Source organism: Leuresthes tenuis, unplaced genomic scaffold (genome assembly GCF_036924035.1).
Source record: "Leuresthes tenuis unplaced genomic scaffold, fLeuTen1.0.hap1 SCAF_20, whole genome shotgun sequence".
Classification (NCBI taxonomy): Eukaryota; Metazoa; Chordata; class Actinopteri; order Atheriniformes; family Atherinopsidae; genus Leuresthes; species Leuresthes tenuis.
Genome location: NW_027325374.1, coordinates 31,140,784 through 31,168,316, shown reverse-complemented (window position 1 = coordinate 31,168,316; position 27,533 = coordinate 31,140,784). Strand labels below are relative to the sequence as shown.

The window sequence follows — 27,533 nt, the reverse complement described above, 5'->3', positions numbered from 1 at the left end:
GACCTTAGGACTAAGATTGCTGAGCTGGAGCGACACCCCCCTCTTCTGCTGGACAATGATAGTATGAAGCCAACAACCTCCACCGCAGACCAAGAGTGTGGAGGAGAGGAGGGCCTTCCTGGGGCTTTGTGTGATGCTCATCTGCAAACAGAAGCAGCTTCCACTCTGGGCTGTGTGGAGGCCAAGTCAGTACAGACCTCACCCATGGACAATAGCTTTAAGTTTCAGGTGCCTTGTAGTGAGCTGGGTGGACTCTTGCTCAGTCAGTCTGGCTTCCAGTGTTGTAGTAAGTTTCCGCATCCTCCTCCACATCTGCTTCAAGGAGATGCTGTATCGTTTCATTTAGGGAAAACTGAGGCATTGCCTCCCCGGCCACCTCCTCCTCCACCCTTACCTGGTTGCTCAATGCCTCTACCTCCTTCACAACATGGTTCTGGAGTTCCTCCTCCTCCTCCTCCTCCTCCTCCTCCTCCTCCTCCTCCTCCTCCTCCTCCTCCTCCTCCTCCTCCTCCTCCTCCTCCTCCTCCTCCTCCACTACCTGATGTCCCGATTCCTACCCCACCTGCTCTTCCTGGTGGTTTTACTCTACCCCCACCTCCACCTCTACCTCCCCTTCATGGAGGCCTTGCCCCTCCCCCACCCCCCCCCTCTCCCTGGTGGCCATGCTCCACCCCCTCCTCCTCCATTACCAGAACTTAAAGGCCCTCTTCCACCACCACCACCCCCTTCCAGCTGTGGGCCTCCTCCTCCGCCTCCTCCACCAGGACCTATCTGTGTTCCTCCAGGTATTCCAGGAGCACTGGGTCCTCTGCCTCCTCCATTGCCATTTGGTCTGTATTCTCTGGGTCTAACTCAGGAGAAACCACCTAGGAAATCGGCGGTGGAGCCACCCAGACCAATGAAGCCTCTCTACTGGACCAGAATACAGCTCAACACCAAAAAGTAATGATGGTAACATTTAATTTCCTAAGGGTGACACCATGATACCCACGAGTTTAAATAAACCTGAATGATTATATGCCAGTTCCATGTGTTGATAACCCATAAAAAGTATGTATGTCAATCTCTCATAATGTTCGATTTCTCCTCTGTGCCTGTGGCTCAGACCCATTAGATAGCATAAATATTTGTAAATAATACATACATTCATTATTAAATAAGGTGTATTGGGGGCCCTGGTCTTGGCAATATGAGTATTGATGTGTTTCTCAGGGAGTCTTCTTCTTCACTTGTATGGGAGACAATTGAGGAACCTGATATGGACTTTGATGAGTTTGTGGAATTATTCTCCAAAATAGCTGTGAAGGAGAAGAAGAAGCCACTCTCTGATACTATAACAAAGTCCAAGGCAAAGCAGGTATGTCTGTTTTTTTAATCGTCTTTAATATCCTTTAAGTTCCATAAAGTAAAATACTAAAAAGGTGTTGCCTTATCTTGAAATGAGCTTGAATGCATTTATTTTAACAATGGCAATAAATCAGTCATTAAAATTATCCAGAATTTTCCCCTTGGGTTTGGCCATTTACCTTTGAATTCCTGTCACCTTCCAGTCACCTTCCAGTAAAACAATAGTTACTCACTCTAAATATCATTGAAGGAAATGTTCTGCTATTAACTGTTCCAGGATCTGATTCTCTTTCTCTTTTTTAGGTTACAAAGCTCCTCAACAATAAGCGATTTCAGGCAGTTGGAATCCTCATGTCCTCCCTGCACCTTGATATGAAAGACATCCAGCATGGTGAGTGTTCCTTTTTTATGTAGTCATTCATTAAATAACTGCATAATTGTTTCCGAATTAACAAGATTGATGTGTGGGGAGATATATCATCTGGATATAAAATACTGCTAACTGCTGAAAAAGATTTCAAAGCTGTATGTTGTACAGGAAGTGGAGGGTTAAACATGTTGGTACCACATTTGATTTCACGTTTGGTGCATATGATGACAATGGTCAGGCAAGATGTTAATTCAGCGTCCACTCAGACACTCTTTTAAATAAAGACATGTTGGTTGATATTTTGACAATAATATAAAAATAGTTATTTTTCCACCTTTTACGATGACATATTTAAGTTACAGTTAGGGCTGAAAGAGACGACTCTCAGCTTTAGTTTGATTTGTGTTCATGTCAATAACAGCTTCTTAATATATAGAACTTCCTTTTTGAGGGGCACAAAGGTTATTTGACATTGGAAAATAACCATAAATAAAATGTAATTCTTTATCACATTCTTTCCTGGCAGTAACTGTCTCAAGTTTTGAACACATGGGCATCATTAAAGAATAGGTTCCTTTTTTATGATGCGGTTCAGGGTTTACTGCAACTCACCTCAGTTTTTGTTCATGGGTCTTTCTACCAGTTGTGTTCAACAAGTGACATACATACTCAATAATGTTGTGATCAGGTTATACTCGACTGCAGTATATTTTACTGTATATTATTCTTTGCCTTCAAAAACTCTAGTTTCTTCCATTTTGTATTTCTCATAATTTTCCAACTATAATTCTAAATATATATATGTATATATATATATAATTAAAATATAATATTACATTGATCCAAATAACATTTCATACTGACACTGGTGACTTGGTGACCCCATGTCATAAAAAGCTTTATGACATTATTAGAATTAGAATTATTTTCACATTTACTTATTTTTCTTTGCAGACAATATGAACTCATGATATTTGATGTTTTCTTATCAACCTAATTTTTATTTGTTAATTTAAATCAATTTACCCTACAAGAAACATATTCCAAAAAGACAAAAGCAAGTAAGGGCTAATAATATTGTAAAAAATTAAACAGGTGTTATACAGTGATAACAATAATGATTTGGTCCAAAAGTTGCAACAAGTCTTTAGTGTTCCAACTTTTTTTGGAATGTGTTGCACTCCAGAAATGAAAAATTACTGTATGTTTCTTTAAATGTCAAAACTCTTTCTGATTTGTCATTCAAGATAAAGTTAAATAACCACAATAACTGAAAATGTATTTCTGGGATTATGCTTGCTACCCTGCTCATTGCTTGGCCGAACAGGGATAGCAATACAGCAGCATATGTATCTATATAGGTTTATTCGTGGTATACAGGTCTTACTGTAGATCTGATCTAAACAGTAAGTGTTGTTGCAGAGAGAGTGATACTGATACACCTCAGGAATAGCACAAGATGAAGTTATACAGGAAGTATAATGCACAAACTAAACATAACTATACATTTAAACTGTTCTGTCATACTTTTTCCAACAGTTACAATAATTGTATTTTCTTGTGTTTTGATGGGTTGTACTAATACCTGAATAAACAGACCTAACACATTCCACTCTTTCCAGTATTTTTATAAATCAGGAAGATTTATATAATATACCTAGCATTGCAGTTATTGTGATGTCAATCTTAGTGCAAGGCGCTATTTACGATATTGAGAATGTCTCGTCCTTATATCTCTGAGATGGTCCCCAATGCTGTCCATCCTGCTCTCTGAGGGTCACTTGCCAGGAGCTTCTGCTATTGTGAATTTCAATGTTTAATTAATTATCTATTTGTCAAATAGATTGACAGCAGCTTGGAATTACAAACTGACAAAAGAAAGCAATCAAAATTCACAATCTCATTCTTAGTTACTATAAAAGTGTGTACTATTAGATAGAATTATCAGAGAGCACAGTTTTGATCATTTACCTCTTTCTCTCTGTCTCTTTCTGTCTGTTTTTTAGCCATCCTAAACTTGGACAACACTGTAGTTGACCTAGAGACCCTACAGGCGCTGTATGAAAATGTGAGCTACAGACTCTCCACAGTCAGTTTATAATGTTTGTCAGGTTGGCCCTTAAAGCTTCAATAGTCCTGTGTCTATGTTGACTTATTGGGGCAGCTTTGACAGTAAGTCATTTGCAATACATTACACAGTAAGCACATGTACTGTACATGACACGAGAAAAAAAAAAAATCAATAAATGAACTTTTAAAACACATATAAATATTTTATTCCAACAGAAAATTAGCTTGTCAAAACTGGACTAACAAACCCAGATAATGCTGTTGTGGATCGAAATCATCCTTGCATGTGTATACTCAAATGGACTAAAATAGATAAGCAGGGGCATTTCTGTGTGGAACTTGCATGTTCTCCAGCTTCCTTCCACCATCCAAAAACATGCTGCAGTGAGTGTGCATGGTTGTTTGTCTCTTTGTTGGCCCTGGACTGATGATCAATGCCTTTTGCTCAACGGCGGGTAGAATAGGCATCCATACAACCCCCACCCCCGATTTGTATTATTGTATTAAGTGGGTGGTAAAACTGCATGGTTGGATGGATCAGTAGAGTAACAGTCAAGCATGAGTATATATTGACAGTGCTGGATTACCAAAAAAAAAAGAAGCTCTCTTTGACATTTTTTTTCTGTTTCTTTTGTAAATGTGAGTGTACTTTATTTATACAGCCCTTTACAACAATCCTTTTGGTGTACCAAAGTGCTTTACAGCTAATAATAAATAAAGAAAAGTAGAAGTAAAAACAATTAAAAACAATAAAAGAACAGTAAAAGCAATAAAATAAAACAAAATTGAATAAGATAAGATAAAAGTGTCATCATACTACTGGGTATTACTTTTGTCAGATGGCAAAATGAGTCTGAAATTGTGAACAAAAAGCAGCCCATTAAGGCTATGTTTCATTTAAGCATAGTTCATGCTTCTCCGTCATTTCGACGGCGTAGCTGCTCCACCTTGGTTGTCATTGTTTACCGTTGTTAACTATGACCGGGAAAAAGAAAAAGCAAGGATTTGGCTATAACCCCTGACGCACAGCAACACCCCTCTAGCAGCATGGTGGCTCCGTCGAGGCAGAACTTTGAATAAAAACCTTTCCTGTCTACGTATGTTTGAAGAAAAACCTCTAGTGCCCAAAAATCCTTACAAGAAAAAAAATGTGTCAACTTGTGGTCACTTAAAGTATTTTGAGTTTTATAAACACAGAATCATCTAACAAAATGACCATTCAAGTAATAGTGTCAACATCTGGGCAGTGAATTCAGCTATACAGACATATATGATGATCTCCTACAGAGAAAGCTAAGCAGACTTCAACATTTTCTTACACTACTGCAGTGTCTGACATACTTTGTTCAATTACTCAATTCCCTTTCAGTGCATTGGGATAAAGACGGCAGTTAAATTAAATGGCTTGTTTTAACTCTAACTGGAGCTCCACTCAACTGTACATGTAACCATACTAGCTTAAAAAGCTGCCAGCACCCCTTCTTGTGACCAAAACATGTCGGTGCGCATGTTTGACAATTCAGAGGTGACAGTGACCTTGTAAATTTTCTGGAGCGTCAGCAAGTGGGACAATGCATAAACGATTTTGGAGGATTTGCAGCTACTGTCATGATGCAAGTGAGTGTGTGTGTGCTGCTGAGGGTTGATCTCTCTGCTGACCCATATGCTGCTTTCCATTTGCTCCTGGCTATTTTGAACATGTACAGATAAATGTAATACTCATATTAACACAATAAGGAGCTACATTTGCTATTCTCAATGGATTGTTTAAAAAAGATAATGGTTTTCACAGTATAATTTCTGCATCACTTGCTGCCTCCTGCATGCTCTGGAGCAGTTCCCAACTGGTGGGTCGTGGACCCATTTTCAATGGGTCACCAGACTGACTGGGGAAAAAAAGTTAAGAAAGGGCTCAGAATGCATGCTATTCACACTCCTAGACAGTAGGTGGCGACAATACTCTGTAATGCTAATCGAAAGGCAGAAAAATTGGTGTTCACTTGACAAAAAAAAAAAAAAAAAAGAAAGAATAAAATACCACACCATTGTTTTCAATAATATCTGGTATAATCCTTATCACAGAAAACAAAACAAAATAAATTACTTTCAGAGAACTCTCCTCTATATACTTGCTCTTTGGCAAAGCAAAGGTTTCATCAACACTTAACTGGTGATTGATCGTAAGTTCTGGCAACAGAAGTCAGTATAAAAGTACAAACAAAATATAACAAGAGTGCAAAATTAACTATAATGGCTGATCTCTGTAACACCAACAGCACACAAATTCCCAGTCAAACATGTGAATGTGCTGACATGGTTATCCGTCCGCAACACCAGACACTGCAGAGACGAGGCTTTACGCCATTACGGGAAACAGACCTGTGAATCTGCTATGCATCAACGAAATACAGAGACATCAGTACAAAACACTTTACAAAAACATGGTCATGAATTATTTCTAACAGGCCAACAGCTATTATTTCATGCCACTTGTTGCACTTAGAAACATATTTTACCTTAAACAACAGACGACGACGACCTCAGTGCACTTTTTGATTTTGAATTAAAATGCAGCCACTTGAGTGTTAAAGGGAATTTTTTTTCTCTCTACCGTCACACTCTTGTTTGCTTTTATTTATCATTGAACTTGAATTTTGTGTCTGTTGACACACTGTGATATCTTATTTTATGTCACGTTCAAACTGCAACATGTTTTCATTAAAGAAATTTGAGATGTTAAAAATTTTCCTGGGTCACAGGTCGTCTATAGCAAATGATGGTGGGTACTGAAGCCTTACCAGTTGGGAACCACTGCTCTAGAGAACCGTTCCCCACACTCCCTTTCTCTCATTTCCAGCAGAGAACCTCCTGCAGAATACCTCCTGCTGTGAGCTGTGTGTTTAAAAAGACATGTGGAAAAAGACCTGACAAATTGATAGGAAGAAAATCTTGGGTGTACACGTGTGAAATTAGCGCAAGTGTGAGTGTTCCACCAACAGTTTATAAGCTTAAAACTCACCACTATTTGATTAGAACTGTAGAGGCCATTTGAATTAGAAGTGAAACGTCTTCAGTAACCAGGAAAGTCCAATTTCCTTCTATTCACGCACTCAGGGTTACCAAAACTTCGATGAATGAGGATCTATGAAGACTTAACTAAATCAATGTCTTTCTCAGTGACCAAACTGCTAGCAGTAGAATGTATTTATTTTTGTTGTTATGACGGTTTATATTATTCATGTAACATGTGAAATCAGTCTCTTCTGTCTTTCCCATAGAGGGCACAACAGGAGGAGCTGGACAAGATTGAAAAACACATAAAGTCCTCTAAAGACAAGCCTCTGGACAAACCTGAACAGTAAGTTATCCCCCACCACTTCAACTCAATGAACAAGTTTAATTGATAGTTAATTGGTCTCTCCTGAACACAGACATGCCCAGCCCACAAAGGAGTAAAAGACCAACATCAAGTTAAACTATCCAAAAGCTTTATATGATTACTTTGGCATTGAACAGGGGAAGAGCCCTATAAACACTCAGTCCACTCAGTTTTTCCTATCGGTATAATGAAAAATAAATAAATATCAATGATAAATTTTAGCATATTAAGTAAAGTCTTAAAGGAGAGCAACTATACCCCTTTTCCACCAGTTCACACAGGTGCCAGGCGCCTTAATGACATGTCTGTGAAATCATTTAGACAAATTCCTCATGGATCAAGCACAGCTGCCCTCTCTGTACACTGTAGCACTCTGTGCTCAGGTGTGTCGGTTTTCGTGCCGCTGCTGCTGCTCACTCCGCCCGACCTTTGCCCAGCGTACCGACCTCAGTTCGGCGTCAGGCTGCTATGACAACAGTTGAGCACAAGCACTGGTCATGGCTGCATGAACTAGCGGTTAGCATTAGCTCGTGGTAATCGGACAAAAGAAACACAAAGCACACTTACGTCGTCTGTCTTTGCCCATGGATGGTCGGTCTCAATCCCTCTTTTAGGTAAAGTTGTGCTGCCAGTCTTATGTTGTACTGACCCAAATTGTGGAAGCTGTCCTTGTCAAAATGGTTGGCACACACAGATAGGGTTTTGCCGACCATGGCTGGAACATTGCCGTCAAGAATAAACTTTGTCCTCTGAGACTGGGGTCTTATGCAGGGTCTTGTGCTGGTCACTGCAGCTAACAACAGAGCAGCTTACATGCTTATCTCTCAAATTCGCCATACTGCCAACCATTTTTCATTTCATTTTTCATTTTTCACCAGTGTGACGAATGAAATATGGGCGCCTCACCTGAGCTTCGCTCTTTTATAACCTGTAGGGCATGGTGGGTGGAGACTGGGTGTTGGCCGCTGCGGGAGAGTTCAGATTCCGCTCCCCTTTCTACGTAGGGAGGGGAGCGGAATCTGAATGGTTCGCCCAGACAAGAGGGACAAGAGAGTGAGTGGCCGTGGCCATGGCAGTGCACGTGAAATGGACGCGGTTGTTGTTTTGTATGCAGTGCAAATTCAAATATATTAGTGTAGAAGAACTGCAAAAGTGATTTTTGCATTATATGTCCCCTTTGAATTAAAAGTGTTTTCCAAAATCAAATCGATGCCAAGTTTAAAAGTTCTTAAATGCTATGTGTCTTGTCTGTGCTACAGATTTCTCTACCAACTGTCCCTGATCCCAAATTTCTCTGGTAGAGTCTTTTGCATCCTATTTCAATCCAGCTTCTCTGAGTGCATGTCATCTATTACAAGAAAACTAGATACACTGCAGAGGGTATGCAAGGTGAGTAAAACAACACACCACAACACAGAATCCAAAATTGTTACTGTTCTTTAAAGCAGTACAGCTGAAGACAAATTATTAAAGTTAAAGTTCAAGTTATTACATGGAACTTAAAACATTTTTGAAAATAACTTTAACAGCTCCAGAGAAGTCCAACAGCAAATTTGGTTATCTACAGTATATCTATCTGTCAAAGTCTACTTGTGTCATACTTACCAAGTTTATGGTAAAATGTTTGACTCTGGTTTAATAGCTGAAGCCTTTTGAGTTAGCTTTCTCTTTTTTCTTGACATAAACATGACAAAACAGACTTATTACAATCTGTCTGCTCGAAAGCCCAGTTTAACAATGAACATGTCAAACTCAAACTTATTCTATATGGACTAGAATGACAAATCACATTAGTCTTACGAGATTTTAAAATGTGTACAGCATGATATTTTTTTGTCCTCACAGTCATGTCAAATAGAAAATACACCCTCTTTCAACTCTAATGTTAACAATGTGTTAACATATCAAACCATGTTGTCACTTATTTACACAAAAACTAGGCCAAAATGCAGAAGCATTGTGTGAAAAATAAAGCACAGCTTTACCGCTTCCACACAAAGTTAAGAGGGTAGCTCTTATGTTTCAATACATAGGCCACACGGGGCCATCAAACAGGCCAGAGGGGTCAGGCACCAGGTAGTTCCTCGAGTTGTATTTTCATAAAATGGTGCTTTAATAACTGATAATCAGAGCAATATCTGTAGAGGCATAATCTAGATGTCATCAGTCATATGGAAGAGCCAACAGACCCAAGTTGTGGCATAGTGTTGGCCTTAAAAATCTGCATGGACATGACATCTTTACAAAAGTCATTGTGCTGTGAAAAGTTAATTCTCCCTTCAAAAGAGCAGACCTTAGGCATGCTCACGGGTGCAAAAAACTTCACCAAGCTAGATGTGAACATGGGGTTTTCGCAGATCCCCCTGTCTAAAGAGTTGGCTCTCGACTCTACCTTCATCACATCATTCAACTGGTACCATTTCAGTCACCTGCCATTTGGCATCTCCTCTGCCCCTAAATATTTTCAGAGCAGAATGATAACTGAGGATACTGCAGGCCTTGACAGAGTTGTGTGCCACATGGACAATATCCTTATCTAGGGATCTACAAAGGACAACATGACGCCAAGGGGCACGCTGTCCTGGAGTGAGCAGAAAAGTCAGGTATCACGCTGAACATGTTGAAGTCTGAGTTTGGAAAAAAAAACAGGTAAAGTTTATGGGTTACATCCTCTCAGTAGATGGCATGAGGTCATATCCCAACAAGACCAGGGGCCTCATGTACAAAAGGTCCGTACGCACAAAAAAGTGGCGTTCGCACTTTTTCACGTCAAACGATCAGATGTATCAAGAGCGAAATGACCGTGGAAATGTGCGGTGGCAAGTCGGAGGACTTCCGGGTCATGAATGGAGTAGACGCGTTGCACCTAAGCTCCCACAACATTTCATTAAAACTTAAGATTTAACTCGAACTTTTCACTTGCAACACAACATTTGTTGTACCTTTATGCTGAAGTCACTTCTACCAATACCCGTACACCAAATGGCATCGAAGTCAACTAAGAAGGACGGAAAAAAGGACGACGAGTTACCGGCTGCTAGCATGGCTTCTCTGGCTAAGCTACTAGCAGAGCAGAAAACAGCCCTCTCCGCTGAGTTTAAGTCGGCCTTAACATCCCTCGAAACTAAACTAGATGGTGTCCAAGCAGCCATCTCTGACCATGGACAAAGACTGACTTCTCTGGAAGACAACGCAAACCAAATCAGCGACCTATTTGAGTAGATGGAAGCTAAATACACTGCTCTGGAGGATAACTTCACCAAGCTAAAAGCTAAGACAATTGATCTTGAATCCCGCAGCCGACGCAACAACATAAGGATAGCAGGATTGCCAGAGTCTGTTGAAGGCACACAACCCAGTACTTTCTTTTCAAAGTTTCTGCTTGAAATCTTCGGGGATGAGGTTCTGAGTTAACCCCCAGAGTTGGATCATGCCTATAGAGCCCTGACTGCTGAGCTGCCCAGTGGGAAACCAAGACTGGTAATTGGACGAGTTCACAACTACAGAGTCAAGGAGAAGATTATCCAGGAAGCTCGCAAAAGGAGGGGAAAACTGCTCTACTCGGTGAACCCAGTGGCGATCTTTGAAGACTAATGTCCTGAAATCATGGAGCAGCGTACAGCTTATCGAGAGGGGATGTCTGCACTCTACCAGTGGGGATTCAAATCATCGCGGCTGTACCAAGCGAAGCTCCGAATTACAACCGAGGATGGTGGGAGGAAACACTTTGCTTCGGTGAAAGATGCGGAGAACTTTCTGGCGTCACAACACTAAAGCTAAAGATGTGTACGGTAAATTTATGATGCACATTCAAACACTCAGCTCAACTGCCAGGCTTTAGTCATGAGCTATGTTCACTTGCTAACTAACAGTAGGGCAACTTGGTAAACATGAAGCTGGGTGCCTTAAATACTATTTACATGATGTGATGTTCCATTTCTTTGTGTATATTCCCCAACAGGGGTGAATGTTCTTTTTGTCCTCCTGTTGTTCGACACCTTGCATTGTTAGCACGGGGGCTAATGGTACCAGATATGCCGCGCCACTTACAATGCCTAAACTTACTTAGAGCCCCCTCTTTCTTCTGGCGGCTGTATTACTCCCAGTTTGCACTATTCACAGCCAATTTGTGCAAATGAACATACATGAACATGTCTTATTATTCTAAAATACAAATAGAGGCGACAAATGCCTCATCACACACTTTAAATTTCTTTGTTTTTTTTTTTAACCTATTGTATCTGTTGGCGTTATTATTAGGGTCCGAGGCGTGAAACAGCAAGGAACCTATTGTATGGTAAATGGTAAATGGACTTGTACTTGTATAGCGCTTTTCTAGTCTAACTGACCACTCAAAGCGCTTCACTACATGCCGCATTCACCCCACTCACACAGCACGTCTTAAGATACATAACTACATGCTTTTTCTAATCATTCATACACACATTCATACCCCAATGGATACACTGGGAGGCAATGTGGGGTTCAGTGTCTTGCCCAAGGACGCTTCGACATGTAGCCCGGGGAAGCCAGAGCCGAACCACTGACCTTCCGATTGGTGGGCAACTGCTCTTCCTCCTGAGCTACAGCTGCCGTTTATTAAACATTTTTCAATTTTTTCTGGAAATTCTTTTTAAGAATGTGAGTGTTACTATGGTTTGTAACATTGAAAAAAGCAAAATTTTATCAACACTGTTTTATGAATTACACATATTATTAATTTCCATGGTATACCTTAAATCAAATATTCACAACATGAGTCCCCATATCTACTTCTATGACTATTGCTTTTTTATACATGTCCTCACATACTTCATTGACTTTTTTTTTTTTATCAAAAAGAAGCCAATGCTGTGCCTTTTGCATCTGATTAACAAATAATTTGTATATGAGTTGTAGTGAATTGTATGCCTAAAGAAACTTGTAAATAACTTTTTGAAAAGCATTTGCCATTTCTAATAACTTGGCACATCTTAAGAATTACAGGTAAACGTACTCTCTCTCACAGCAATTTAAACAGTGGTGAATGAATGTGCTCTCCTACCTGGATGTACTCTGTAAGTGTATTGAAAACCTGCTTGGCAACATTTATTGCCTTGGAGAAATTTCTCTGGCCCTGCTCATCAATAATATCTTTCCAAGAATAATACCAGTAGAAATCACTGATAGACTCCTGGAGGAGAGAGAAGTAATGGATAGGGAGGGGAGCAAGAGAGGGGCATTATAAGTGGTAGCAATGTTCAGTGCCTCAAGACTCTAAATATTTTCATTGAAATAAATTTAAGATAGCATTTGAAAGAGTCAAATTATAAAATGGCATCTTAAAATATCACCTAAGCTAATAACATTAGGATCTTAGCTCTTTTCTAAATCTACACCATGAAGTGATTTAGCTCATACACAATTTTAATGTTCACATGTTTAAAGATCGCAACCAAGGTAAAATCACCAGGTTTTAGCAAAAGCTAACTCAGTGATACACGTGGCACGAGGCAACGTGGGGTTCAGTGTCTTGCCCAAGGACGCTTCGACATGTATCCCGGGGAAGCCAGAGTTGAACCACCGACCTTCTGATTGGTGGGCGACTGCTCTTCCTCCTGAGCTACAGCCGCCCGTCTGTTGGCGTTATGAATATTATTATTCTTTGCACTTTAATCGAATTTTTGAGGGCTTTGCCGTGCGGGAAAACTCACCAATTTTGGCGTGCGCATCAGGGATGGTCCGCCATTTTGTCTTAATGTAGTTGCGTCATAATTGCTCGATAGCGCCCCCTAGAAAAATGAATAAATATCTGTGACGTGGGACTTAGTTTTGAGTAGCCAGACGAAATTCGGTACAAGCGTTCGTCAAGCCCAGACGCACAAAAAAGCCTCAGGACATCATAGCGCCACGTCCACAGGAAGTCAGCCATTTTGACCTGAACATGCAAATTGGTGCCATTTTGCCTTTTTCCACACCTCACATTTGCTCGAACTCCTCCTACAGATTTGATGTTGACGTCTTCAAACTCGGTGTGCTTACTCTTCAGCCATGGGGGATCAAACATTGTCATCAGATTTTTTAAATAGTACAAGGTGTGTCCGTGGCAGATCCTCAAACTTTGACGACTCGCCACTGCTTGCCACAAAACACAAAGTCACTCATAACTTTTGCATACATTGTTTGATCTTCACCAAACTTCATAGGCTTGTCGGGGACTGTGCTCTGACTGCGGTCATATACGCATAGTGACACTCACCTATAGCGCCACCTGCTGGTGACTGGAACGTCCCTCTGTTTCCACACCTCGCATATGATCGAACTGCTACTAGATATTTAATGCTACCGGCTTCAAACTTGGTCAGGTTACTCTTAAGCCATGGGGGATTAAAAGTTAAGAGGATTTTTTCCAAAGTCTGAAAGTTGTGGCCGTGGCAGGCCAGCGAAGATCGTGTTATGGCGGTTGTGGATTAAAAGCTATATCATCATCGCAATGTCATGAAACTTGGCACACATGTCCACGCGGACGACCTCATACGTATGTAAATTATATTGTTTGTGGCCAGAAGAAAATGGCACTGTAGCGCCCCCTACAAATTTTCAAAATACCCCTGCCATTGGGCTTACTTTTGCGGAGGCTGGTCAAATTCGGTACACACCTTCATCATGCCCAGGCGCACAAAAACGCCTCTTGACATCATGGCACTTGGGCCACAGGAAGTCAGCCATTTTGAATTGAACAAGCAAATTTGTGCCGTTTTTGCCTTGTTACACCCCTCACATCTGGTCAAACTCCTCCTACCGATTTAATGCTACCGGCTTTAAACTTGGTGTGCTTACTCTTCACTCATGGGGGATTAAACGTTGTGATCAGATTTTTGAAATTGTACAAGGTGTGTCCATGGTCAGATTACTCTTCTGCCATGGGGGATTAAAAGTTAGGAGAAGCCATGCGCTGCTTGTGCCCACAGGTGATGTGCACACTGGGGTTCCTAGCAACTGGGGCATTCCAGAGGGAGCTGGCCAACCGATTGGGACTGTGCCGGTCGACCCTGAGCTGAGCCATGGCAGCTGAGTGGGACGGAATTATCTGCATCTCAGTCAGGTATATCAAATCCCCATACATTGCTGAACAGACCAACATTAAAGCGCAATTTGAACCGAGAGCCGGTTTTCCTAATGTAATCGGAGCTATCGACTGCACACACATTGCTATAAAAGTGCCATCACATGATGAATTTGTATATGTTAACAGGAAAAATTTTCATTCGATCAATTCATATGTGATGCACAAATGGAATTCACCAACATTGTGGCGAGGTGGCCTGGTTCAACGCACGATTCATACATTCTGAGTTACAGCATTTTTGGGAACAGACTATAAGGTGGCACTGTGCGTGATGGGTGGCTTCTTGGTGAGTAACTTTATTTGTGTAATCGTCCTAATATTATTCCCTGTGACGTGCATTGAGCATGTGTGCCCCCAATTTCTATCCCCCAATTTTCTATCTAACACTTTTTTTAAATTTTTTGATCGTGCAGAGAGGGGAATCGTAGGTGCAGGGCTCATTTAAATATGATTTGCATATTCAAGTAGGAGCGTGGACAGGGAGGAGTCGGGTATTCCGACATGCGCTCAATTCGACGTTGAATGCGATGTTTATGTCTATGTTTATGTATTTAGCAGACGCTTTTATCCAAAGCGACTTACAAATGAAGATATAACAAGCTATATAAAAAGCTAACAATAAACTACATAGAAGGAACCCACTAGTCTTACTATGTCAGAGGTGACAGAGTAGAGATAGGGTGCAGGCATAGAAAGAAGTGCAGAAAGATAAAATGCAAAGATAGAGGGGGTAGGTAAGTACAAGGTAATGTGGTGGATTCATGCGTATGCACAGATTCATACATCCGGATATTTTTGTGCTTGGGAGGGCGTTTTGGTTTGAGCGTATGCCATGTTTCAGTAGGAAATCCACGCAAGTCTTTCTACATGAGGCTCCAGATCTGTGCAGAAGTGAACTTAGGAGGTTCCTCAGTATAGTGAATCAGTTAGGAAAGCTCATACCAAATCTAGCAAAAAAAAACAAATGTGAGACTTGCCATCTAAAAGGAACCAGTGGTGTTGGGATGACAAAGAGCAGCAAATATTTGCAACTTCAAATATAAACATTCATCACCTCCAGTGCTTCACTGGTACGACCCTAACAAACCGCTGAAAATATCTGTTGATGCCTCATCCCAGGGACTTGGGACAGTAATGCTACAAAAAAGTTTTGTAACATTTGCGTAAAATGCTATTTTACGCTTTAAAGACTAAAAAACAACAAAAAAAAAACAACTTAAAAAACAACTAAACTAAAAAACAACTAAAAAAAACTAAAAACAACTTTGAAGTAATTTATCATTCTCTATAACACTGTACTGTCCAAAAAGGACAAAAAGATGGTAGACCTTACTTTGGTTGGCACTTACCCTAGTTAGTCAGCTGTGAAAATATCAGGTCAATGGCCAACGGTATCCATGTTGGTCTGTCTCGGGTTCACTGTCTCTGGGCTTTTCTCGGTAGTCAGCTATTTGTGGTTGAATTTCTGTGGACTTTCAACGTGCCTGACAAGTTGTGGGTCTCTTTTGTCCACTGGAGCTTCTTGTTGCCAAGGAGACAGAGTTTTGATAAAATAACACAATTGTAGGTGTGTTTACCTGAGTGTTGGAATTGGTTTAATTTGTTTGGTCAAATAACCAGCTAATAACCAACATCCCCCCCCCCAATAAAAATACCCCAAATTATTCAAAGTTGAACAAATGTATTTTCAGACTTCACATTCTTCACATTTTGATAAAACATAAATTAAATAAATCACATAAATACACAACAGACTGAACTAAAATAACGGATTATAGGTGGATATTGAATACCTCTCAAATTCAGATGGATATCTATAAAGTTACGACATATGAATAAAGAACCAAACAATGTTATTGTAGTGTTCTCACTATTAAATTAATTTAATATTCATTACCTGCGTTGGGGCACCAACGGGGAAATGGCTAAAGGTTGTGTGGGAGAGTTTCTCAAATCCTCCTCCCAGGACAAAGATTAATGTAAATAAGGTGATATCTGTTTCTTACTGGAGGTGGAGATCTCCCATCTGTATATTTGACACAACATACACAGGCAACAGGGATGTTAATGGGTCTTCCCCCTACTGGAGCATCCTTGAGACTGATACATTATCTTACTGTGTTTAACAATGGAGCACAAAAAGAAACAAAAAGAGAACATTGGTTAACAGTTGAGTTAATTCATATAAATGTCTGATTACTTAATTACTTTAGGCTTAACTGCTAAGTGCTACAGACAACTAAGTGGCAATGTGGCTCTATAAAAAAGTTGGTAATTTTCCTAAATAATGATTTCTTCCTTATTATATTCTGTACAATCTTGAAAAAGGTATCAAAATGTTGCTTGAGATATCACAGAAAACCTCAAAGAACCTGTTCAAACACATTTAACACAGTTTTAATCATTCAAATAAGAATTAATTAATAATTCAACTTCATGAAACAAATATGAAGAAAATAGTTGGTAGAGGTGTGAGAGGTCTGTTTCTTGTCTTAGATAAAAGTGAGAGATATGTCAAGGCATTCTTTGATTGACATGGCCAGACAGGGGGAGAAATATTTGGTTTATCTGAGGCTCGTCACTCTACCTTGACACGAAAGGTTTCTTGTGTTTATACACTGAAAGGTTGGTACCAGGGAACTAATATCTTCAGATAAGTCATGGCACAGACCTGGTGGGAGAGAGTCCCTCAAATCATCTCCAAAGGACAAAGGTTATTGTAAATAAAGGTAATGTCTCTCTCTTGCTGGTGTCCCAAATCTGTCCTTGAATCAACATTCCCACACAGAAATGTTAATGGACTTCCCAAAGATTAAGTTCCACGTTAATCCACACTTGAGTTCACTACACCATCAAGATACTCAAAATCAGTTATTCAAAACATTAAGATCTTTGGACATTGCTATGTTTTATTTGTTCAAATCTACCAGAATGCATTTTGAGACCCAACAGTCATTTTTGTGAATCTAATATTGCAATATGCCAGACTGAAGGCTGAGGAGCAACATTAACACATTTTCAAGTGTGCATGGAATATGTTTTACTAAAGATTTGTTTTGCCTTATCTATAATTAAGGATTGAAATTCCAGGGAGCTCATAAGATGTTACAAAGGACACTATGTCTGGTATTAAGAACCTTCTTTTTCATCAGAAATGTCATAAAAGGAAATAGGAAAATTAGAGACCAGAGGTTTCTAGCTGGTTCTATAACATGTCTGTGTCAATTACAACTAAAGATAAGATAATAATCCCCAAATGTAAATGTATGTGAAAGATTTGCTCCACCAAAGGAGCACCCCGACACAGTTAAATATAGTTCTGTTCAGAAGACTACACTGGGTGCTTGATCTTAAACAGTCACGCTTGCTGGATGGTTCATGTTTCATATTTGTCTGCTTTATGTTGCGTCTGTCTTGAGTTGGTAGTTAACTGATGTTTCAATTGTTTGCTGTTTCTTATACACTAACAAGGTCCCTTCAGACATGAAACTAACGTTATAAGGGTGGCCATGAAGCAGTGGTTAGAGTGGGTTGTCCATTAACCAGAAAGTTGGCGGTTTGATTCCCATTCTCTACCTTTTCCCGCACTAATTATAGCATATTGACCAGGAGATGCCCAATAAGAAATACTTCAGTCTCACAATTACCATCAGTAAGAAAAGAACTTTAGCAGCAGGTGAAAGAATGCAACATATGAAATGAGCAACAGATAAATGCTCAGCACAGCAGTTGCTTTAAAAAGTTGCTTAGAAAATTTGCTAAGAAAACAGACCAGAAGTGACGACAGTCACTTATGCTTCTGCTGCAGAAAAAGTCACAAACTCTGGTGGTTCTGTGGGAGCTTGCTCCAGCAGGGTTCACAGTCAAAGTCCAGACCTCAGGGTTCACTCAGGCACACTCAGTATAACACTGTTCAAGCTTAACAAAATCGTTCAGATTACTTATATCGATACTTCGATCTTCTGAATCGTGGGGCGTTTGTAGGTTTTTACACACTGCTTCTGCATTTTGGCTTTGTTTTTGTAGAATAAATAATGACAATGTGTAATATGTTGAAATTTATCAGAAGCTGTCTTTGCTTTATTTCAATACCTAGCAAGGACTTGACACTTTTTTTATTCTGCGCTGATACATAAAAACTTTGGTGAAACTCTACTTTTTCACAACTGCATATAAGGCTAAGGAAAGGCTCTAAATACTTCTTTATCTTTTTGCAGGCATTGCAGGAAACTGATACAGTGAAGAAGATTCTAGGTCTGGTTCTGGCATTTGGTAATTTCATGAATGGTGGTAATCGAACTAGAGGTCAAGCTGATGGCTTCACCCTTGACATCCTGCCAAAACTCAAAGATGTCAAGAGCAGCGTAAGTGAAGAAGTAGCTGAAACAAAGTTACATTTTTTTAAATGTTTTTATTCCATCTTCGAACTAAGGGATCTTAGCCCTAATTAAAATGTTTGTCCCTTTTCAGTTTAGTTTCATAGCAGTCTACACAAATGTGCCTTATTGTAAGTGTAATGTGTAGAGAAAGTCAAAAAGTAATTTGTCTCACCACTACTCCCTAAATGACTATTTGACATCTCACCTCTACAGTTGAATATCATCTATACCTACCAGCACATGCAAGGCTGGGAAGCCATTCTACTGAACCTAAAACCTATTCAAAATAATTACTTTATGTTACAGAGTTATAGGCAGGAATTACTTTTCTGTCTGCTGTTTAAAGAAATTAGTCTATTGGTCCTGTGTCAAACGCAACACCAATGATCTTACAAACTGCTTTAACTCTGTCTGTACATCCATATTGAATGTTATTGCCCCTTTTAAAACAAGATCTGAACTTGTGCTGAAAAAAGCCTGAATGTTCAGATATAGTCATGCAAATGAAAGCTTTCTGCAGTCCAGTTATTGTATATACATTTTAACATTTTAACATATGACATCTTAGTTGTTACGTCACTGATCATTTCAAAATTTTATGTGTACAACCTCTTTCAAAGAAATTAGATCCTGCTGCTTCCCTCATTAAAAATGACAGGCTAATTTCCAAATTATCTTTATGAAGGAAAAGAGAAAAGAAAAATGTGTATCTTTGCAATTACTAATGGCAGCTGTAACAAACAACATCTTTGAAAAAGCTTGGTTCTGAAAGTATCATAGTACTAAGACAGACATTGTCAAGATGATCAATGACTTTTTAAGAAATATCTGCAGATGAGGGGATAAGATCAATCTTGGTTCCTATGGACCTCAGTGCTGCTTTTGATACTGTGGACAATGGCTTTCTGTTGGATAGATTAAGACACTACTGGGTGGGCTTGTCAAAATTTGCTCTAGCATTGTTCTCGTCTTATCTGTCTGAGAAGAGGTTCTGTTTCTTTGAATAATTATTGTTTCTAAATACTGTGTCGTCAGGGCTCAGTTCTTGGTCAAATTTTAAATGCTGTTCACTTGCCTCCTACTGGTCGTCTGACAGTGCATCAACTAAACACTACAGTAATAAATTCAAAACACAACCATCGGAATTGTTTATGCATGTTTTGGCCTCATGAGATCATGTTATAAATGTTAAATACATACAGGTGTGTGGAAATGAGTTTCATTTGAGTTTCAATTGTAGGAATTTTTGTCTCATAATAGTATTTACTGTATTTACCTCTGCCACCTCTTGCTGGCCGTTTTTCTGTTCTGTGGAAAGTATGGTGACATTTTATAGGATACACATTTTACTGTAAAGCTACATATGTGTAAGACAAAAGATATTTCTCAGTCGTTACTCACCTATTGTCTTCTCTAAAGGCACAGATAACTGAGGGTACTGTGAAGCGGCTCAAATTTGACTGGACTCACTTCCTGGCTTCAATGATGGTTAGACCATGATTAAGTACATTGTCCACTGAAGTTGTAGGCATTTCATTAGATATATTTGCTCGCCTTTGTCTTCCTCTTCCTCATTCTAGATGAGCTCCACCACCTGCTAGACCTCCTCTTATACCCCTCTGCCTTCTTGCTGTTCCATCTTCTTGCCTAACATGTGTATAAGTCACCTGAGGTTTTTTTTTCTACTGACACATGATTTAACTGATTTTCCAACGCACAGGCGCAACATGAGTAGGACTAACTGATAATCAGGGTGTTGCAGTTTGAAGGCCTGTGTTCATAGATGAACAAAGTGTGCAAAATAATGGAGTGTTTTTTTAGAGCTTTGCAAAATTATGGTTTAGAATGATATTTGAGAGAGAACAATGGTTGTGCTTAGAATTTAGTAGTTTGGAGTCATTGTGTTCATAAATGAGCTTCACTTTTTCAGAATTGTGTATATAGTGTAAGGTGACTAGACAGTCCCCGTTTTGAGTGACCTGTCCCTGGTCAAAGCTGTCCCCGAAAATGTCCCCGATTTTGACATTGAATGGGGGGAAATGCACAATAATACCCAACTGCAGCCACCGCAGCCGTACAAACCACCACCCCTGTAAACCACGCCCCATACAAACCACGCCCCTATAATTGACGCCTGCAAGACGTGACGGCAATGGCGATTCCGGTAAGACACATTTATATTTATATACATTTATATTTATTTATATTTTAGGAAGATGTTAACGTTTAATGTAATGTTTAAGACATCTTTTGTTAGTCAGAAAGAGCATTAATGACTGTTTTTCAAAGACAGCGGACTCTATTTGTAAAAAAACACATTTCTTGAAACTCAAACCCATTTTGTGTCTGTTACATGTGTTATGAAAATCAAATTAATGAGTGAGCAAGGGATGTTGACAGAAGCAGTGGGGGAACACGGCACGTAGACATAATAGGCATGATATTCCATCTAAAGTAATCCATAAGTTCAGTCAGGAGGCAATGTGACAATAAATGAACCAAGCACTGAAAGATTATAATAGGGTCAGACAAGATTTGCTTCTAGAGAGCTGAAATGGACTAAAATAGACAAATTGCAATCAAAAGGAAAGGGAGACAGAAAGAAATCCTCCTTGTTGAACTTTAGGAAATAATAAATATTTACCTATTTGCATGGTCCAATTCTTGGACATGTTCCCTGTTCTGTGGATTACAGATTTGGATACTGTTGATATTATGACATACCATCAGTTTGTTTTTGTCTCCCCAACAGAATCATAGCAGTGTATATGTTTTACATTGATGTACGTTTTACATTTTGTTACTCAGAGGTGTTGCACAGCAGATTGCTGTGGGAGCCTGGACGGAGAAGACTGCTGTGGATTTGGAGGTATTGCCTGCAATATCACTATCAAATTGATTTGTAATGATCTACTATTCGTTGACTGTAACTGTCTGTCATACAGGGTGTTCCTAAGCAGACACATGGCAATGATTGTGGTGTTTTCATGATAATTATGAGTGAGCATAATGCCTTATAAAGTAATGTGGCACATGATTGGGGTTTTTTTTCTTTCTTTTTTTGATAATTAATTTCTAATTGCATCTTTAAGCCAAGAATTATTTCAATCTTAAGTCAATTTTGTTCCAGCTATAGAAGCTGGAAGTACTGATTTAATTATACATTGGATTATATGTAGTATATTCCATGGTTCCAATACAATTCAAGAATGACGTTTGGGCTCATGTAGAGCAATACAACACAACACAATTCAATGACTTGAAATCAATACAGTAATTTTTTTTTTTAAAATTAAACCAGTGTTACTATGAAGTAAATAAATGGATTTTAGACAGTGCTCTGTTTTCTATCTATGCAGTATGTCATGTATTTTCTAATATGCAATTTATTGTAATGATCTGCACTACATATTTCAGTGTAAATATGTGCCCACTTTTAGTCAACTGTCAGATATTCCCTGTGTCTTGCATGTATTGATTGAGAATTTATCATCATTACAGTATGTCTGGTACTTTGCCATGGATACTTGTTTTGACTTCAGTGTCGTAAGTATCCTAAAAAATGATATCACTACTTTTTTTTTTAAGTATGTACTGCAATAAGTGCAAATGTCAATCCTCTCTGGATCCCCATAAAACAAAACGACACAATTATGGTTTGCTTTCTGCAGAGTCCACAGGCCCTGCCACTGACCACATGTACAGCCTTATAGCTTTCCACCCAGAAAGCAGGTTGAAGATGAGTGAGTGAAGATTATTGCATTAGAACAAAATATCCCGTGTTTACAGCTGTGCACTAAGTCATGTCTTTGTGTGTTTTGATTAAGGACAATAATGACAGCATGGACCAACATGATGTGGTCACCACAAGCAGAGATGTTGGGATCCTGAGTGAAGACTCGTCTTCCGACAGGCTTGTGGTAAGAACGTGCAAAGGATCAAGAAACAACAAATCTTATTTAATATACTTAACCAGAATAATTACGTTTAACATTTAAATGCTGTTTAATCAAATTTTAGGAAAGGGCTCAGCAAGCTGAACACCAAAGAAGAGTCTCCAGTGACCTTCTATTAATGTCCATCACTCAGGATAAAGGCCTACTGCAACATCTTGAAGTGAGTTTGAAATTTAAATTTGAGTCGCATTCTGTAATTTTGGTCAACACATGATAAATTAATTATTTAAGTGAATAATTTTCTGTTAGCCTAGTTTGTACATTTACTTTCAGCATCCTCCTAAATAATATATATATGGACAGGCGATCATCGCAGGAAAAGTTTCATCCTCCTGGTGAACATCAAAGGACAGGGTGAAAATTTTATTGTTTGTACATTGTTTATGACAGCCTCTCGGCATGAATGTCCTTTTACTAATTGGTATTTCATTTTGTCTCATCAGTGAGAAAAAAATGCTACCCCATTTTATGTCCAAAAACATGAGCGATGAGGCACAACAGAAAATGGACACATGCAGAACAACTCAGAAGAGCTCTGGACTCGGAGGAGTTTTTGAAGAGGCTGTAGAATTATAAATATGTTGAAGTGAGAATATTTGTTTTATTTTATTACCAAAAAACGTTGTTGCTGGCTGTTTCATTTGTCTGAACTTTTTTCTCTTTTACGGTACATATTTTAAAGATTTGTGTATGGTCATATTTATTTTATTCGTCTTGTGAATTGTATACTTAATCCAAAATATTTTATTTAGTTCTAAATAAATACATTTTATTTGTGTTAAAGGTCCAGCAATCTTTTCTGTTGACCCATAAGAAATCATCACCTTAGAGTGATATTTACGGCATATGATGTAGTAGGCCAAGCTCTGTGATAGTGTGGCTCTTAGAAAAATGGACGGTGGAAACAACAACTAATATTTTTAATTACATTACTTTATATTTTTGTATAAATTTATTGTTTCAAATGCACTGTTTGCATTGAAAGACATTTAATGTTGTGAATCAATCGTTAAAGTTGTTAAAATTGCCCCCATAATTGCTTTGTTTCCCTTTTGTTTACGTTGTAAGCGCCATGGGCCTCTACAGCCAGCTGGGGGCGTAGTTTGTAGGGGCGTGGTTTGTATTGGCTCTGGCTGCAGCTAGACCTTACTCGAAATGCATGCAGACTCAAACACCAGTTATTACGGTAGCCATTTAACGCATCGCCAGAGTAGACGTCGTATAACGTACAAGACGCAGCCGCGTCAACAACAACAATCAGAGGCGGCAAAAAGGAAAGAAAAGGAGACCAGCGGCCGCGATAAATGGTATGTTGTGTAATAACTTATTTATTTTGCGTGAACTGGCAGTAGACTTGGCTGTAAGTGAGTGTGAAGTGATGTAACGTCAAAGTAAGTAGGATTGTTTATCTGAATTGAAGACCTAACGTAGCGTTATAAAAGTCAGTGAACGTTAACATTATGACACTGTTTTCATATCTGTCATTAGTGAAGCTGTAACGTTAACATAAGCATGAAATTACCAGGTAATGACACGTTTATCTCATGTTCTCCTCTGCTCTTTTTCTACCTAGGCTCCTGAGGTGGAAGTGGATGAATGAGGAGATAACTGTAATAACTTCTGACCAAAAAAATCTTAACTTATATTGATATTTTTGTCTTCCTCAGTGGATGGACGGTTTGTGACGTCACCGATTTGTTTGATTGCAACCTTTTGTGTAATAAAAGCTGGTTAAAATACATGAAAAAGTACTTGTCCCTGTTTTTTATTTCATAATGATAATATTTAATGATTTTTTACCGGCACATTGAAAATTTCCCCGATTTTCATTTCAGAAATCTGGTCACCTTAGTATAGTGTGTTTACAATATATGTGTTTACAATTGGGAAAACTGTAATAGAAGTCTAAGCTTTGACCGCCAAGCCCATAAACTTGTCTAGTCATGTTTTTACATGGTTAGAAATATTTTAACATATTTGTATCGTAATCTTTAAATCATACAAATATGCGTCCTCTCACTTCTTTCAACCTTGATTACAGAAACAATTTTTTTTGTCTATTTACCTATTAATAATTTAATTATGAATATTTTTTTTGTTATTTTGTGAAGCACTTTGTATGAAATTTGTCGCCAGGTGGAGCGATAGTCTCTTCATTTGGAGGACCTTCATTTTTTATCTGTCTCATTAATACATTTATAGTTTAAATCCATATTGTACAGAACACAAGACCTCTAACATAAACAATTAAATATTACACCAGTTTTAGCAACCCTGCACTTGTTTCCAGTATGTTTTCAGATTAATTTCAGGAATTTACTGTTGAGTTTTAGGGATCTGAATAGGATCTAACCTAGCTACCTGCCTGCATTCTGAGATCCTCTAGCAAAGAACTCTTATTTGTTTCTGAAACTTTGCTAAAAAATACATAGGTTTCAGCAATTTTGCTGTAAGGTCACAAAAGTTGGAAAATGAGCTGTCTGAAGAGATTAGTTCAGAAGATTCAGTGATCTATTTTAAATCACTCCTTAAAACCAATTTCCATCGAAGACCCTTTTCTTTTTTTACTCGATCTTTTTGTATTTTCTTTGATTTTATCTGTTCTATTTTATTTATTTATTTTATTTGTTTGTTTATTACAGTTTATGTGATTTTGTTATTTTGTGAAGCACTTTGTATGAAATTTGTCGCCAGGTGGAACGATAGTCTCTTCATTTGGAGGACCACAGTTACAGTGTAACAGTTTTTGACTGTGTCGCCACCATGCGTAGTGGTGGTAGCTACAGTCCTGCCCACTACAAACAAGTAGAGTATGTCATCACATTGACCATGTGTAGCATTAGTCATTAAAGATGTTGTTATAAGAAAAGGTATATAACTGTTTTATTGCATATGAAAAACTGTAGTATTTCCTACACATGTTTTATTATCCTATTTATTATCCTAAAATAAATTAATTTGAATAAGTAAATTAAATTCAGCCCAGAGCGACCAAAAAACGTTGTACGACCAAAAAACGTACAATTGAAAAAACATTTTGCTGAGGACATTCTTGATTCAATTAAACTACTTAAGAAGTCCCTGTAACAATGTTTGCTCCACTCCTGTAAACTAGTATTTGTTTGTTCTCTCCACATGTAGGACAGTGTAAAAAGTCTTCTGTCTTACATCGTTGCCTACTACCTCAGACGCTTTGATGAGGTAGGCTTCGTCCCATTTACTCGCTTTTTCAAATGTTTAGACTCACACTGTCATCTTTTCCTCCTGTAAATCTCAAACACATCTTTATGTCATATGTACATCATCAAAGTAGCTATCTACAGCATAGAAAAGAAAAGTCAACATGTACAATGTATGAACTAATTTCTACATAATGTGCTTACTTCATAATATAAACATCTTGGGAGTCAAATTTTCAATCAGTTACATATTTTTGACAATAGAGGTGCTACATCACGTAATTCAGACATTTCAATTTAATTTACTCATTGCTTTAAAATATGTTGTATGTGTGTGTGTGCGTGTTTATGTGGGGGGGTTGAACATCACAAGGATGCTGGCAAGGAAACCTGTATATATCCTCTCCCTGAGCCCCATGACCTGTTCCAGGCTTCACAGATGAAGTTTGAAGATTTTCAGAAAGACCTGACTCAGCACCGGAAAGACCTAAGAGGTAAGACACGAAAGCATATGAGCTGGAGATCTTCTCTATTTGTATCTCTCTAACCTTTACCTTAAGCCTAACTTTAATCTAACCCAAAGTGCAACCGTTAAATTTCCTTCATTTATCTAATCAGCATGTACATCAGAAGTGGAAAAGGTTTGTAAAGTGTCAGATGAAGACAATCTACAACCTTTCAAAGACAAGATGGAGGACTTCCTTGAAGAAGGTAAATGAGAAAGCCACAGGGCTGATTAGGGCACAGCAAAATCAGGCTTTCTTCTAATTTATCAGCGGAAATCCTACTTCTGTGTGTTTCCCACAGACCCTGCCATAGATAAAGTCTATAATATCTTTCTCTTGAGACTATAAGGTAATTAAAATATCATCATAGTGATCATAAAGTGAGAAGGCGGGCTCACTGTGACTTTGATTAGCATATACAGTTGTGCAGTCCACAAACGACAGTGGAAGGGACGATATTTCCTTTTCATCAAAATACTTTTCACTGAGAGGATTGACTACAGGTCCTGTTAGCAAACTCAAGCACCGTTTAATTTTTTCATGTGTTTCTAACCCTTTAAATTAATTATTCTTTCTTAGCAAAAAGTGAACTGGAGACCTTGGATGTTCAACTAAGCAGCACTCACAAACTGTAAGACCAACCTCCTTTATCTGATTTGTTTCTGCTCTTTGACAATCCTGGACAGCACTTGAGTAGGAGTGAACACTAAGGACAGTAGAGTTCTTTGTGTATTACTGTGGACAATCTTAAACTGAAATCTTAATCTGTTGCTAGTAACTACAGCTGTACAGTTATACTCTTTCCTTTTGTCATGTGCAAATCTTTTGATGAACGAGTATGTGAATCTGTCACTGTCCAATCAGCTTCCTGGAGCTCACGGTGTTCTTCTCAGTGAAGCCCAAGGCAGGAGAGAAGGAAGTTTCACCCAACACATTCTTTTCCATCTGGCATGAGTTCTCCTCTGATTTTAAGGACCAGTGGAAAAAAGAAAACAAAGCTATCCTTAAAGAGAGGTACAATAACACATACTACTTCTGTGATACCTTTATTTTCTCTTCTTACTCTTTGCCCCGTTCTTTCACCTATCCCTTTCTGTCATTTTCTACCTTGAATGTCTTTTATTGCCCTCATCTTTCTTCATATTTCCCTCTTTCAACCAAAATATAACTTAACTTTATTTATTTTAGTCACAACAAAGTTCCTTCTTCAAATTTACTCATAAGACAGATTTTTTAAAC

The 27,533-nt window shown here is 38.7% G+C and overlaps 1 protein-coding gene across 1 annotated transcript in view; it reads left to right on the top strand.

Annotated features, from left to right (window-relative positions):
• The first annotated feature begins 338 nt into the window (after nucleotides 1–338).
• Nucleotides 339–27,533, top strand: part of fmn2b (formin 2b) — a 35,143-nt gene continuing 7,948 nt past the window's right edge. The window contains exons 1-12 of the mRNA XM_072373331.1: nucleotides 339–942; nucleotides 1,213–1,357; nucleotides 1,651–1,738; nucleotides 3,724–3,785; nucleotides 7,066–7,145; nucleotides 8,426–8,555; nucleotides 18,492–18,638; nucleotides 25,751–25,810; nucleotides 26,162–26,282; nucleotides 26,407–26,499; nucleotides 26,874–26,925; nucleotides 27,159–27,308. Of these exons, the coding sequence (XP_072229432.1) occupies nucleotides 428–942; nucleotides 1,213–1,357; nucleotides 1,651–1,738; nucleotides 3,724–3,785; nucleotides 7,066–7,145; nucleotides 8,426–8,555; nucleotides 18,492–18,638; nucleotides 25,751–25,810; nucleotides 26,162–26,282; nucleotides 26,407–26,499; nucleotides 26,874–26,925; nucleotides 27,159–27,308 (1,643 nt within the window). The 5' untranslated portion in view covers nucleotides 339–427. The remainder of the gene's footprint in view (nucleotides 943–1,212; nucleotides 1,358–1,650; nucleotides 1,739–3,723; nucleotides 3,786–7,065; nucleotides 7,146–8,425; nucleotides 8,556–18,491; nucleotides 18,639–25,750; nucleotides 25,811–26,161; nucleotides 26,283–26,406; nucleotides 26,500–26,873; nucleotides 26,926–27,158; nucleotides 27,309–27,533) is intronic.